Here is a 13,663-nt window from a genome sequence, read left to right as displayed (position 1 = left end):
AGCCTTCAAGGATCTACACAGGTAAAATGAATTTCTCTCTTGTGCCTGTTGCTATACCATTTTTCATGTACTGCTACTAAAATCATGCATCATTTCAAATGCTCCCTCTTTTTTATGGTGTTCTCCTGTGAGAAAGCAAACTCCTTGTGTTTCTTTGTATTCCCAGCCCTTAGCACAATTCATGACATGGTTCTCAAGAAATATGTGAGAAAGAAAAGAAGGGAGGAGGCAAGAAAGGAAAAGGGGAAATGTGGTGTGGCCTAGGCTTGTCCAAGTGAAAATATAAAAAGACATTCTGTCTTCTACTTCTCAGCAAAAATCCCCTGTTATACTCTATAGTTGGATCCTGTGGTGGGCCTCATGTTATAATAACATACCGAATTTTGACTAATCTTAAAATGTCTATTTGGCACAGGAAAAATGAGTAGAGTGGGAGTTTTTCTTGTCTAAAAGGTTGAGTTTCTGCCCCAGAAACTTCTGGTAGTTTCTGATAACAGTCCTGCAAGGGGTGACTGTTATTCTCCTGCCCTGTTCATATTCTCTTGAGCACAGCAGTAACAAATGTATGAGAGCTTTTACCACAGGGTGACATAACCTCAGCAAGCAAGTCAAAGGGTGGTAATTTTACACAACTGCCTTTCTTAGAGGTCCTGGCAACAACTTCCTTTTCCTCAGTGTGAGCTGATGGCATAGTCACTTCCTATTCAGTCTCAACTGCCAGTTTTTTTCCTGTTTTTAACTGCCACCTTTGACTAGAACTGTTTTCTTGAGAGCCTACAAATTAAAGAACAAGTGGCCAATTCAAGACATTTAAAAAAGTTAATTCAGAGGGAAAAATATCACCCAAATTGTTTGTTTAGCATCATTTCATGGTAACATAGGAAGGGTTCTCCTATGACTAAAAAGTGCACACTGGGAAGCACAAAGAAGTTACCTGACTTCATTACAAAGAACCCAGTCACCCAAAGAAAATCTGTCCTAAGAAACTCCCCAGTCTCTTCATGTCCCTCTATGGGAACACAAAAGTATCATTATAGGATGACTGGTGTAGCAAACCGTGGTTTTTGTCACCACTGAAGCAACTATGAGTGCATGCATGTTTCTGAGGGCTTTCACCTTGGGCTCAAGGCATCTAAAGATCAACAGTACAATTCTGTGAGAGTTTAGGTGGGCAGAGAAACTTAAACCAGGAAGATTCTCTTAATATTCCATTTTTTGACTCCTACCTCTATATCTGAATGAAATAGTCTGGGCCATGTTTAACTCTCTCAGTTCTGCAATCAATTGGTGAAGGCAAAAAAATTATTAACTCAGTTCTTTTGGTCACTAAATGCAAATATTTCAAAGTGAGTAAGCATATATGTAAAGAAATGTTATAAGCAGGAAACCACCTAAGTAGCATCTGCTTCCCCCCACCTCCTCTGTTGCTTTATTCCCCCTAGTAGCATCAGGAAGTAAAGTGAAGAAGAAAATTCAGCTGAGCTGAGTCTTAAATTCTAGTTTTATTATAAATGATACTATAGTAGAGTATCATGCAAGCCCCAAAAGGTGCAAGGTTACTTAGGAGAAGCAATTACATAGATTTAATGTTCCTTGACCAAGAATCAATTCAATAGGTTTTCCTTTGGGAAGCTTTGTTGGAACAATAGCAAGGATACAACATCTGCAAGAACTAGTATAAAATGGTTTCTAATTTGATACACACAGAAAGTAAAGAGAAGACTTGAGGTATTACATATACTCACGTATAAAACAAAATATAAAAAGGGCCCTTGAATGTTGTCTTTCCAAATATCACTACAGTACAGTAACTTGAAGCAAAATATTCCTATAATTGGATGATGAACTTCTAGAATTCCCCCAATAATTTCCTTTAGTCTTAAATAGATAATTGAAAGAAACTACTAATTTTCCCTCAAACTTTACACATTTATACATTTCAATATAATTGTTAGGCTCAAAATATGAAAGTTCAAAATGTGAAAACCCACCTTTAAATTTTGTAAAGTGGAATAAGAAGTCAAATTTACCTCAATGAGGTATCACATTCAAATACTCTTAGGTTATGCCTGGTACATTAGAACATGCTCCAAGAGTAAACATTTTTAAACAAACAATTGCATTTTAAAATTTTATTTTTATAATTTATTGAATTTATTGGGGTATCATTAGTAAATTATATAGGTTTCAAGGTTACAAATCTATAATACATAATCTGTGTATTATATTGTGTGTTCATCAGCCCAAGTCAAGTCTCCTTCCATCACCATTTATTCCCCCCTTTACCCTCTCCAACCCCCCCTTTCCCTCTGGTAATCATCATACTATCACTTAATTTCTTCACTTTTTTCACTCAGCTCCATTATATTTTTCTTGAAGTTATTTTCTGTTCAATATTATTTTTTATTAAGTAATGTTCACTCTTTGGGGCAGATGATCTATGATTTAGTACAAAAGTAATATAAAAATACTGCTTTGTTTCAAGTATCTCCTTGATGTGTCCCAATATTTGGGGGGGGGCTCTTGAAAGGGGACAGCAACCACATTGAACTGAAATCCTCAGTTAACAGTGATCCCAAAGTATAGTTTTTGGTTAGTAACCACTAATGCAGAGTATGGAACATGAGTTTTCAAACTTTGGCACAGTTGACATTTTGGGCTGGGTAATCTTTTGTTGTGAGGGTTGGCCTTGCATTGGAGAATGGTTAGTTAGCAGCATTCCTGGCCACTACCAATTACCAGTAGCACCCTGTTCTAGGCTCTGAAGATATAGCTAAGAACAAAACAGACAAGAATCTTTCTCACTGAGGGCTGGCATCCTATCTGAATAATTTTTATGTAAGAGAAGTTGCATCTTTCGCCTAAAGGACCTAATAATCTTGTTGGGCAGACTTAACAAATGAAGTTTATGAAATAAGAACAAAAGTACAATGTGGGTGCTGCTTCTGCTGACATGCAACACAAGTCTGAAGGAGGGCTTGGAGCAATGAGAAAGGCTAATGGAAGTGGGATTTGAGATGTTCCTTACATGATGGAACTTGATTCAGACCCTTGCTACTCAAAGTGTGGTCTAACGACCAGCAGTATTGGCCCCACCTCTGAAATTGCTAACAGTGCGGAATTTTGGGCCCACTCCAGAGTTGTTAAATCAAAATCTGCACTTTAAAGAGAATCCCGAGGAATTTCTATGAACATTAAAATTTAAGTGGCACTGCAGATTTTTTGTCAGGCTGGCATTGTTGAGTGTGAGCTTGGCTAGGGGGAAATAGAGACTGGATTGGGACCTATCATCAAGTTAGAAGTAGTAAGGGCCTAGACTTGGGGAACTAAGAGTAAGGAAAATGCAATTATACCCTTTATCATCTGAATGGATAAGAAAATGTGGTGCATATACATGAAATGGAATATTACTCAGCCATAAAAAGGATGGAAATCCTGCCATTTGCAACAATAGGGATGGACCTTGAATGCATTATGCTAAGTGAAATGTGTCAGACCGAAAAATACAAATATGGTATGATCTCACTTACATGTGGAATCTAAAAAATACCAAACTTACAGAAACAGAAAGTAGACTGGTAGTTGCCAGAGGCAAAAGATGAGGAAAATTGGTAAAGTTGGTCAAAGGTACAAACTTCCAGTTATATAAGATAAATAAGTTCTGGGGACCTAATGTACATCATGATAACTATAGTTAATAATACTGTTTTGTATACTTGGAAGTTGTTAACAGAATTGATCTTACAAGTTAGAGGTACCTGGATTTTAGTTCCTAGCTTTACCACTTCTTAACTGTGTGAAACTTTGCATCAAATTATTTAACCTCACTGAGCCTTTTCTTCATCTGTAAAATGGGGGGCGCAATATGACCTCAGAGGGCCCTTATAAAGATTCAGTAAGGTAACATATATGAAGTATTTAGCAGTCTCTGGTACAAAGACAATAAGACAATGGCACACATTAATAGTAACAATATTGATAACAGTAATAGCCTATTCTTAGAGATTCAAAAGGAACAAAAGAAATCTTGTCTACTAGACCCCAACACTACAGATCTATAACAACCTGCAAGATAGGGAACTTTATCCTCATTTTAAACCAGAACTTGGATATTACATTTTTAAAATGTCAGTAACACCTTGTAGGTTCCCAGAGGTCGCTTCGTAATGAAATTCTGGTAATTGCTATTATGATTGTTATTGTTATTATTAGAGTACTCTCAAAAGAGCTTTACTCCCTCCTGGAATGGAACTTAACATGGGGTGGAGGTAGAGAGTTGCTGAAATCAATGCTGTGTATGCTTGCTGAGTTCCATAATATGTACTGCTACCGATCCAATTTCATTTCCCATACCTCTATTACCCACATTAAATTTTTTGTGTATATACCTACCATCTCTTTTCCAACTTCCCTCTTTATTACACGTGCAGAATTTCTGAAGAAGAGATGCTCCAAACTGGCCTCTCCCCACCAAATGATAGCAGGAGAAGTAGGGGTAGCCTCAGATTTGTCACCTTAAGCATGTTTGGGGGCGGGGAATCCGGAAGCAGAAAAGTGGCGGTCCCAGGCTGGGGAGACCTGACTCCGGGAATGGGCAGGGGTCCACCAACTCGGTGGCTTTCTGTGCCCCCACCCTTGATCAGGTCAGGGTGACAGGGATTTCCAACACTCCCGAAGTTTCAACTCGAGAGGTCTCCGAGCCTGCGTGTGCCTAAGTCTTGCATGCCTGCCTGCCTGCAACGTGGCCGTGGGACACCCTAATACTCCCAGTCACCCAAACTCTTCCATTCTCTCTCCAGGCCAAGTCGTGTTCAGGTATCCCAGTCTCTGCGTTATCCTCTCCGAGTGTCCGGAGAGCCTCCAACTTCTCAGGCTCCAGAAACCCCAGGCAAACCCCTTCACTTGGAGCTTTAGCTCTCCAGACACCGCCCGACTGCCGGCCGGGGGCAGGGCTAACAGCGGAACCGCCCCCAGCCACCTCCCAGGCCAGCCGAGCGGGCGGGTTGCTGGGGCGCCTCCACCTCCTCTTCCTAAAGCGGCGAGGCGCAGACGAGCCGCATCACTCGAGCCCAGGTCCCAGCCATCGCCACACACAGAGCCCCGTATTAAGGAGTAGAAGCGGCAACGGAGGCGGCGGCTACAGCGGCTGGCGGGCGCCATAAAGGTAGACTGAGTCCCAGGGAGTACCGCAACGAAATACCCGCCTCCCGGCCCGTGGCTACCAATACTAGACTAGTAACCCCACTTCTGTGTGTCCTTCAAGGCCCAGGTCGAAAAGCCTGGGAGGGCCGCGGAGCTACCCCCAGAGGAGGAGCCAGTCCCAGCCCAAGGCGCCAGCACCGCAGAGGCAGTGCGAAGCAGCAGTCGTCTTCATGGCCCACTCACCGGTGGCTGTCCAAGTGCCTGGGATGCAGGTGAGAAAGCCCAGGCCGCCCCACCACCCACGTGACCGCCCAGGAGTCCGGAGCGCGCTTGGCTCTGGGCACCCGCGTCAAGAGGCGGCCCCTGGGATCCCCTGAAGGCAGGGCAGGGCGCTCTGTCCAGGTGACCTGGGAATTGGGCTCTAAGTATTTCCTGGTGTTCAGGCTAGGTGGTGCACTGCACTGGGAAGGCAGAGAAGGACAGGGACGCGCATCGTTGTAGGGATGGGGGGAGCGGTTATTAAAAAAATAGGCCAGAGCGGGACACCTGCGCCTGCTGAGCGTGGTACCTTCGGGGACTGGAGGCGGGAGGACTTAACTTGGGAGAGATGGAGGTGTCTACGAATTTGTAAGGTAAAAATCAAGTTGTGCTTCCCTCCCCCCCTCCCCCCACGCGTACTCAAGTTGGGGCAGAGCAAGACAAGGGGGTGTCGGTGGCGGCGGCATTGAATTGGGTTCTTCCTGTATGCGTAGAGTGGAGAGCGAGGTGACTTCGTTTCCCTTTTTGGTGCCGCTTCTTAAGAACAAAATTGTACCTTGCTCCTCCACTTGGCGCAGCCCATAGTTCGGTGTAAGAAATGCAGGGCTCCATATCAGAAACACCTAGGAGATGGCTCTCCAGCCTCGTCCCCTCCCTTTCCCACAAGATGACTTGCATGTGGTTAAAGGAAGTTTTTTTTACTTTATGGGACCCAACTTATTACTGGAGATTTACCCAGCTCCCCCACTTTATTTTCATTTAAAAAAAAACAAACAAACTATGTCCATATTTTTTATGTTGTTATGATTTTAAATCTGTGCATTTCAAACTATTTACTAAATGTTATCCAAGTCTACTAACTTTTAAACATTCGCATTTTACTTTTTTCCTTTGTTACATAGCAAAAACAATGTATTTCGGAGTAACTCAAAAGACTAGAAACACTAAAGTATCAGTCCCTCATTATCTTCTAAAAATATGAAAGCAAACTTTTTTCAAGTTCAAAAAATGTTCTGATTAGTAAATAATTTATGTTTCTAATAACAAAGAGTTATGGATTGGGGCCTTGATTTAATACTAATGTATGGAATCCAACTATTTCTTAAGCATCAGTCACACTTTATACATGGTCACAAAAAAAGTGATTTTTTAAGATACTTTCCTCAAAAGGACTATCTGTGTTAGACACATATCTTACTTAAGGACTCCAGTGTGTCCTAAGCACCAGGCCTGTTAGCTGAATATAGGACAAGTCCATGTGGATTCCCAAGAAGTTGGTGTGTGTTTAATAAAAAAGAGAGAAAGGGAAGTGAGATATATTAGGGCTTCTAAAAAGATTAATCTAGCCAATCTTTACAAAATGCCCCCAACTTTTTCTCTTTTAGGGCCACCCCTCTTTCCCCCATCTGCCCTGCCCCACACCCCATTCATTCAGTTCTGCCTTTGATTATATTAAGGAAATTGGTAGTTTGCAATAACTACACTTTGCTGTGTCTGATGTGGAAGAAAATGTCAAAATTTTTTCACCGTACCCTCCTTACCATTATGTGGAGAGGAGATTGTTAACAGAAGTAAAGTTTGTCTCCGAGGGTTTCCAAGATTTCTCTCCATTGTGTGCGGGAGAGCCTGGTTGCATTTGTCAGCAGTCAGCAGAGTGCCTCCCCTTCATCAAGTTTGTGATTGGGGAAAACTGTGTACTGGAAAACTCTTGTGTACTAAGGAGAAAATAGTTTCTGGTCTTTATTTCATTTGTCTTGACTTTATTTGATTTATATGGTTTCTGGTCCTTATTTGATTTGTTTTTATTTGATTTATGTGGTTTAGAAACTGCTTGCTGTTCAGTATTTCTTACTGCTTCCAGCTAGCTTTGTTGAATTATCTGAGTTCCTTATCTCTTGAATTTCTAAATGCTAATTAAGGTGGTTTAGAATGTGAATAACGTATTTTAAATGACAAACTCAGCCTTTCACCTTCTGCCTTCCCAAAGTTGTGATTACCTAGTTCAGCTTAATTTGGAGAGGGCACTCAATATTAGCAAGGAAAAGAGGGATATTTATTTGTCACTTTCTTCGTCTTAATGAAAAATCTTAATGAAAATGGTGAATTCTTAACTTGCTATTTCCATTCTCTCTGTAGATGTGGTTCTTAGCATTTGGTGCAACACAAATGTTTTCTACAGTTAAAGTTGTAATGTACCCTAAATATAAATTTAAAGGCCTGTAGTGTAAACTCTTGAGTCTAGATTTCTTTTACTATTGTACAAAATATTGCAGATGAGATGCAGAAATACATCATGAGCTTGTGAAGTTCCCCTAGAGTTTTGTTAAAGTGTTAGGAGTAACTTTTAGACATTTAGACTAGTAAGAAGAAAACTTGAATTAGCCATGTGTTCTTGAAATTAATGTATAGTATTTCCACAAATCAGGGTGAAGTGGTCGCCTGGCTTGTAAGTTTTTAACAGTTTACTTTAGAGAATTATGAAGATTGATGGAAAAAATGATTTTTCCAGAAATAAAAACAAAATTACTTTATCCACAGTGTTTTTCTCCTCCCCCCACCCCTCTCCCCAGGAGAGACATGAAGTAGAAGCTGAGCTACCTGTTCTATCACTTAAGGCTTTCAGCATTCCTGACTTTCAAACAAAGAAATTTCTGTTGCCACTAGTTTAAAATAGAAAAGTAACTTGGAGTGACGAAAGAAAACCCAGGATTTGGTCCAGTTCAAACTCTTCCTTATGAATTAGTTATTCAAACTCATTGTTGATATTTCTTAATATTGTGGTAATGAATATTTTTGCCAAATTACACCAAATGTTGGGGAAATGAAATTTTTTGACTTAATTTGTGCTTACATTTTTAGTATATGACTAAAGGAATTTTCCACACCAGGAGCTAAACTCTTGAAAATTATTTAAAGGACAATTTTTTTAAAAGCACAACTTTTACAAAATGAATCAATAAATCTGTTTCTTTTCATTGAAATATTTACTCTTTATTGATTTAAAACATGTTTTTTTTTTTTTGAAGTTTTCAGTTATAAATCGTACTTAAATTAAGTTTAAAATATTTACCCCTTAGAATCTGCTAATGCCCGTGACTGGTGTAGCGCAGTGGATTGAGGACCAGCCTGTGAACCAAAAGGTCACGGGTTTGATTCCCAGTCAGGGCTCAGGGTTGCGGCCAGGTCCCCAGTTGGGGACCTGTGAGAGGCAACTGATGGATATATCTCCTGCGCATTGATGTTTCTCTTCCTCTTTTTCTCCCTCCCTTCCCCTCTCTAAAAATCAAAAAGTAAATCTTAAAAAAAAAGAAACTGTATTAGTATTTATGAAGATAAAGTATTCTAAACTGGTGGCTAAATCTTTCATAAAATGTAGGTAGGATAATAAAGTTGAAGGTTGAATTGAAATATTATGTGTTTTTATGTTATGCTTCTTATGAAAGAAATGTTTTAACTTCCTGCTAAATAATTTAAAACTTAGCCTTCATGTATCTTTACATATGACCAAGTTGGTACAATTTTTTAAATGCTTAATATCTGAGGTGGAGATGGAAATTAACTTTTAAGATTAATGAACAGTTTATTGAAGACTTCTATCTAAGAGGTAGAAAACATTGTCTTGCGTTGGCTTCTGGGAAAGATACAGAAGTATATTACACAATCTCCACCCCTAAAAATCTAAAATGTTGGGGTGTTAAATCTAGCGCACGAAATCTCAAATAATGCAAAACCTGTAATACTTACTCTGTAATAGAAGTTTCTGACTGGAAGAGTAGAAGGTTTACAGAAGGTAAACTGACTCTAACAGATTATTAGGATCTATATTGGGGAAGGCATTTCCCCTGAGCAAAGGCATGTAGACAATTTTTGAGAGTGGGATACAATCACTCATACTACGATGAAGAATTCCTCTAGAGAAATAATAGGTGGTAATATAGGAAAACTACTAGGTCAGGATTATGGTGGTTCTTGAATGCTAGGGTAGGATTTTGACCTTTGGACTAGCCATTATACATTTCTGAGTAAGGGAGACTCAATGAACAAAGTTATATATATGAAGAGAAATCTCAAGAGGGGATGAATGGATGATCTGGAGGATTGAGAAACTTGAGGCAGTTTGATCTACTGAGGCTAGTTTAGTGGGACAATCATATCTGTCCAGCTGCAATGGACCTTGCATTAACTGCCTTTCATATGCCTAATACTGTGAAGAAGAAATATATAATTACTAGACTTCATAATTTGTTAGTTACCAAAGGAGGAATCTAACCCTTTGTGGTGTTGAATGTGGGAAACTGGGAGAATTATGGTACATCTTAAATAATTGGGAAGTCAGGGAGAAGAGCTAGATCCAGTAGGAAGTTAATGATTTCTGTTTTAAGAGGAAATAAATAAAATTTATAACTGATAACCTCAAAGAAAAAATGTTTTAAATCATTGAAGAGTAAATATTTGAGTGTAAATATACAGATTTATTGCTTTATTTTTAAAATTTCTGTGAGGTTTGAGGTAACAGTGGGGTGACAATGTAAAAATGTAGACAATATGTCTATTACCTTGATTGTGGTGAAGGTTTCACAGGTGTATGCATATGTTCAAACTCATCAAATTGTGTACATTAAACATGTACATTTGTTGTATATCAATATACCTCATTTAGCTGTTTCTTTTTTAAAGGTCCAGCAAATATTTGAAAATGTAGATATGGTGATTTAGTCATTTATCAGATATTTACTGAGCATTTACTATATGCCAGTCTCTTTCCTTTAAATTAAAGGATGTGAGCCACCAAGGAGGGAGAGAGGGTCATAATGCCAGAGAGAATATGTGGAAGTCAGGGCCCTCATTAGACAGAAAATATAGATGAAGGATTAGCTTGTAAGAAAAGGACCGATGGTTTTAAGGTACATGGGAGGAAGAGAAATGTGTTACTGATCCAGAGGAAGTTAATTGGAGGGAATTCTTTAACTCTTTAACTCTCATCATGAAACCTAAATTGGAGAAAAGGAATTCAGTTTGGTGCCAGAATCTAGCATGTGGAATTCTTACCTTCCTTGCACCTTCTGAAGGGAATGATCAGCTTTTCAATTTGAGGTGGAAATGATAACCATTTCCTTGCATCGATAAACCCAAACCAGAGAGATTGGGTGCATTCAGGGTGGTATGGCCATAGGCCCATACCAGACCCCCCAGCCAAGGATTCCAGTGCCAGGAATATAAGTCCCCATAACTTCTGGCTGAAAAAACCAGAGGGGAGTGAGTTGGTGGAATAAACTTCCAGAGGCCCAAACAGTTCCTCTTAAAGAACCCACACACAGACTTACTCATACTCACTCCCTCTGAGGTCCAGCACTGGGGTAGCAGCTTAAAAGGCACCAGGGGTATAGAGGGAGGAATGGAAGTGTCTGGCATTAAGGCAAGAGCTGGGGGACAGCTTAGTCCCAGACAGAAAGGCAGGCAGAGGTCATTGTCCCTTTTCTGAAGTACCCCCACCCCTCACACAGAGCCACAGTGCCAGTAGCCTGGAGCCATATCTGAGACTCCACCAATCTAGCTAACACTGTCTGTCCTACCCTGGAGATACCCTGAGGCTTCGTCCCAGCCATCTTACAGCTGTTAACAGTGGCTTTTCCACATGAATGGTTGGTCTTGGCTCATGCTTCATAACTTCCTAAATTCTCTGAAACAAGCAACAGCCTGCCTCAGTGAGTCCCCAGGACCTATACCTATTGTTAAATGGCCCCTGGCACAGCACTAGAAGCAGCCAGCCTAGATTCACAGCTTGGCTTTGCACAGGAATCTCCAAGCCCAGCACAAGTAGCAGCCATCTCTGATTGTTTTATAGTTCAGGCAGGGTGGCCCCAGACAAAACACAGGTAGGGGCTGACCTTGGACTGCACCGCCTGGGAAACTCCAGGGCCTGCACACCCAGTGGACAGCTACAGACCACATCGGAGCACCACCACCCTTCCCTTCTGCACAGCTGATCCCCCTTTGAGGGAGGAGGTTGGTGGTCAGTAGTCACAGCCAATCCTTGTGGCTGATTGGTCTGGGTAAATCCCTTCCATTGACCTCCCAACAGCAACCAAGGCTCAACTACAAGAGGAGGGTGTACTTAGCCCACATGAAGGGTGCACCTTGAGTACCCAGCTTGGGTGATAGGGGAGCCTGTACCACTGGACACTACAGGACACCTACTGTATTAGGCCTCACTACCAAGACATGTTGTCAAAACATCTCTACCTAATACATAGAAACAAACACAGGGAGGCTGCCTGAACATGACCCAAATAAAAGAACAGATCAAAATTCCAGAAAAAGAACTAAACAAAATGGAGAGAAGCAATCTATCAGATTCAGAGTTCAAAACACTGGTTTTAAGGATGCTCAGTGAGGACCTCAGCAGCATAAAAAAGATCCAGTCAGAAATGAAGGATACACTAATTGAAATAAAGAATAATTTACAGGGGAACAACAGTAGAGTAGTTGAAGCCAAGAATCAAATCAATGATTTGGAATATATGGAAGCAAAAAAACAACCAATCAGAACAAGAAGAAGAAAAAGAATCCAAAAAATGAGGATAGCGTAAGCTACCTCTGGGACAACTTCAAGAGGTCCAACATTCATGTCATAGGGGTGCCAGAAGGAGAAGAGAAAGAGCAAGAAATTGGAAATCTGTGTAAAAACATAGAGAAAACTTCCCTAATTTGGTGAAAGAAATAGACATGTAAGTCCAGGAAGCACAGAGTCCCAAACCAGATGGATGCAGAGGCCCACTTTAAGACACATCATAATTAAAATGCCAAACGTTAAAGAAAGAATCTTAAAAGCAACAAGAGAAAAAGAGACAGTTACCTACAAAAGAGTTCCCATGAGAATATCAGCTGATTTCTCAAAAGAAGTGTGGGCAAGAAGGGATTGGCAAGAAATATTCAAAGTCATGAAAAGCAGAGACCTACAGCCAAGATTGCTTTACTCAGCAAAGCTATCATTTGGAATCAAAGGGCAGATAAAGAGCTTCCCAGACAAGAAAAAACTAAAGGAGTTTATCATCACTAAAACATTATTATATGAAATGTTAAAGGGACTCATTTAAGAAAAGATCAAAACTATGAACAATAAAATGGCAATAAATACATACCTGTCAACAATTGAATCTAAAAAAACAACTAAGCAAACAAGGAGAACAGAGACAGGATCATGGATATGGAGAGTGTTTTGATGGTTGCCAGATGGGAAGGGGGTGTAGGGGAATGGGTGAAGAGGTGAGGGGATTAAGAAGTACAAATAGGTAGTTACAGAATAACCATGGGGGATGTAAAGGGCAGTATAGGAAGTGGAGTAGCCAAAGAATTTATATGCATGACCTATGGACATGAACAAAGGGGAGGGGATTGCCTGAGAGAGTGGAGGGTGCTGGGTAGAGGGGGCAAAGGGAAAGCTTGGGACAACTGTAAGAGCATAATCAATAAAATAGAATTTTAAAATACCCAAACCTTTGTCCTTATTGCTGAGTGGTTGATACAGAGGTGTTGACTATGCTAATGATAATTGCATAAAATCAGCTGGACAGAATAATCCAAGACAGTTGTTTCCTGGGAGAGTTAGAGTTAGTTGGAAGGTATGGTGTTAGGGAGCTAAGGGCTATGTGAAGAGTTAACAGTAATTGGGTGTGGTAGAACATGTGCCTTGAACAGTAATGAGAGCCTAGAAATGACACTTGACACAAAAAAGTTCCATCATGTACCTCCCTTGCTTGAGTCATAAAAAATGAGAGAATATAATTTAGCTAATGCTTAAGAAACATTGAACATTGCGATACTGATTTTTTATTCTGCCTTTCATTTATTTAGTGACCTGCAACAAATCATCTATAAAATGAGAAATAATAAAAGCTGCATTTCCTTTGCCTCAATGAGATGTTATTAAATGAATTAACTACCATCAGTGGAATATATTTTGAGCTCCTTTATAAAAGGTGTTATGATGTATGTGGACAGTTTATCCTGCAAAACAATACTAGGCTAATCACATGAAAACACTGTCATTATCTCATCTGTTTTCTGCATGATAGCCCACATATTTCTATCGAAATCCAGGCACCTTCCACACACCCATACCACCAGCATGACCAGGCCCCATACCCGCTACTCATCTCTCCAGACTTTCTGTTATCTGGATCATCTCTACAAATATAAACTTATTTACTTATCATTATTTTACAACAAGAAATTCATTTTGTTCTACCATGCCAGTTAAAAT

At 40.2% G+C, this 13,663-nt stretch overlaps 1 protein-coding gene across 2 annotated transcripts in view; it reads left to right on the top strand.

Annotated features, from left to right (window-relative positions):
- Positions 1 to 5,110: 5,110 nt before the first annotated feature.
- Positions 5,111 to 13,663, top strand: part of STK26 (serine/threonine kinase 26) — a 60,006-nt gene continuing 51,453 nt past the window's right edge. Inside the window, exons 1-2 of one of the 2 annotated variants that reach the window (XM_090265421.1) lie at positions 5,111 to 5,164; positions 5,264 to 5,414. Coding sequence is in view for 1 of the 2 variants with exons in the window: in XM_090265420.1 (XP_090121546.1) it covers positions 5,373 to 5,414 (42 nt within the window). In the remaining variant the exon portion in view is untranslated. Of the gene's footprint in view, positions 5,165 to 5,263; positions 5,415 to 13,663 lie in introns of those variants that run through there. The other variant, XM_090265420.1, reaches the window with a different exon arrangement.

This window comes from Furipterus horrens, unplaced genomic scaffold (assembly GCF_987537825.1).
Source record: "Furipterus horrens unplaced genomic scaffold, mFurHor1.1.pri manual_scaffold_17, whole genome shotgun sequence".
Classification (NCBI taxonomy): Eukaryota; Metazoa; Chordata; class Mammalia; order Chiroptera; family Furipteridae; genus Furipterus; species Furipterus horrens.
The sequence above is the reverse complement of the archived record's forward strand: the minus strand, read 5'-3'. Positions and strand labels throughout refer to the sequence as shown.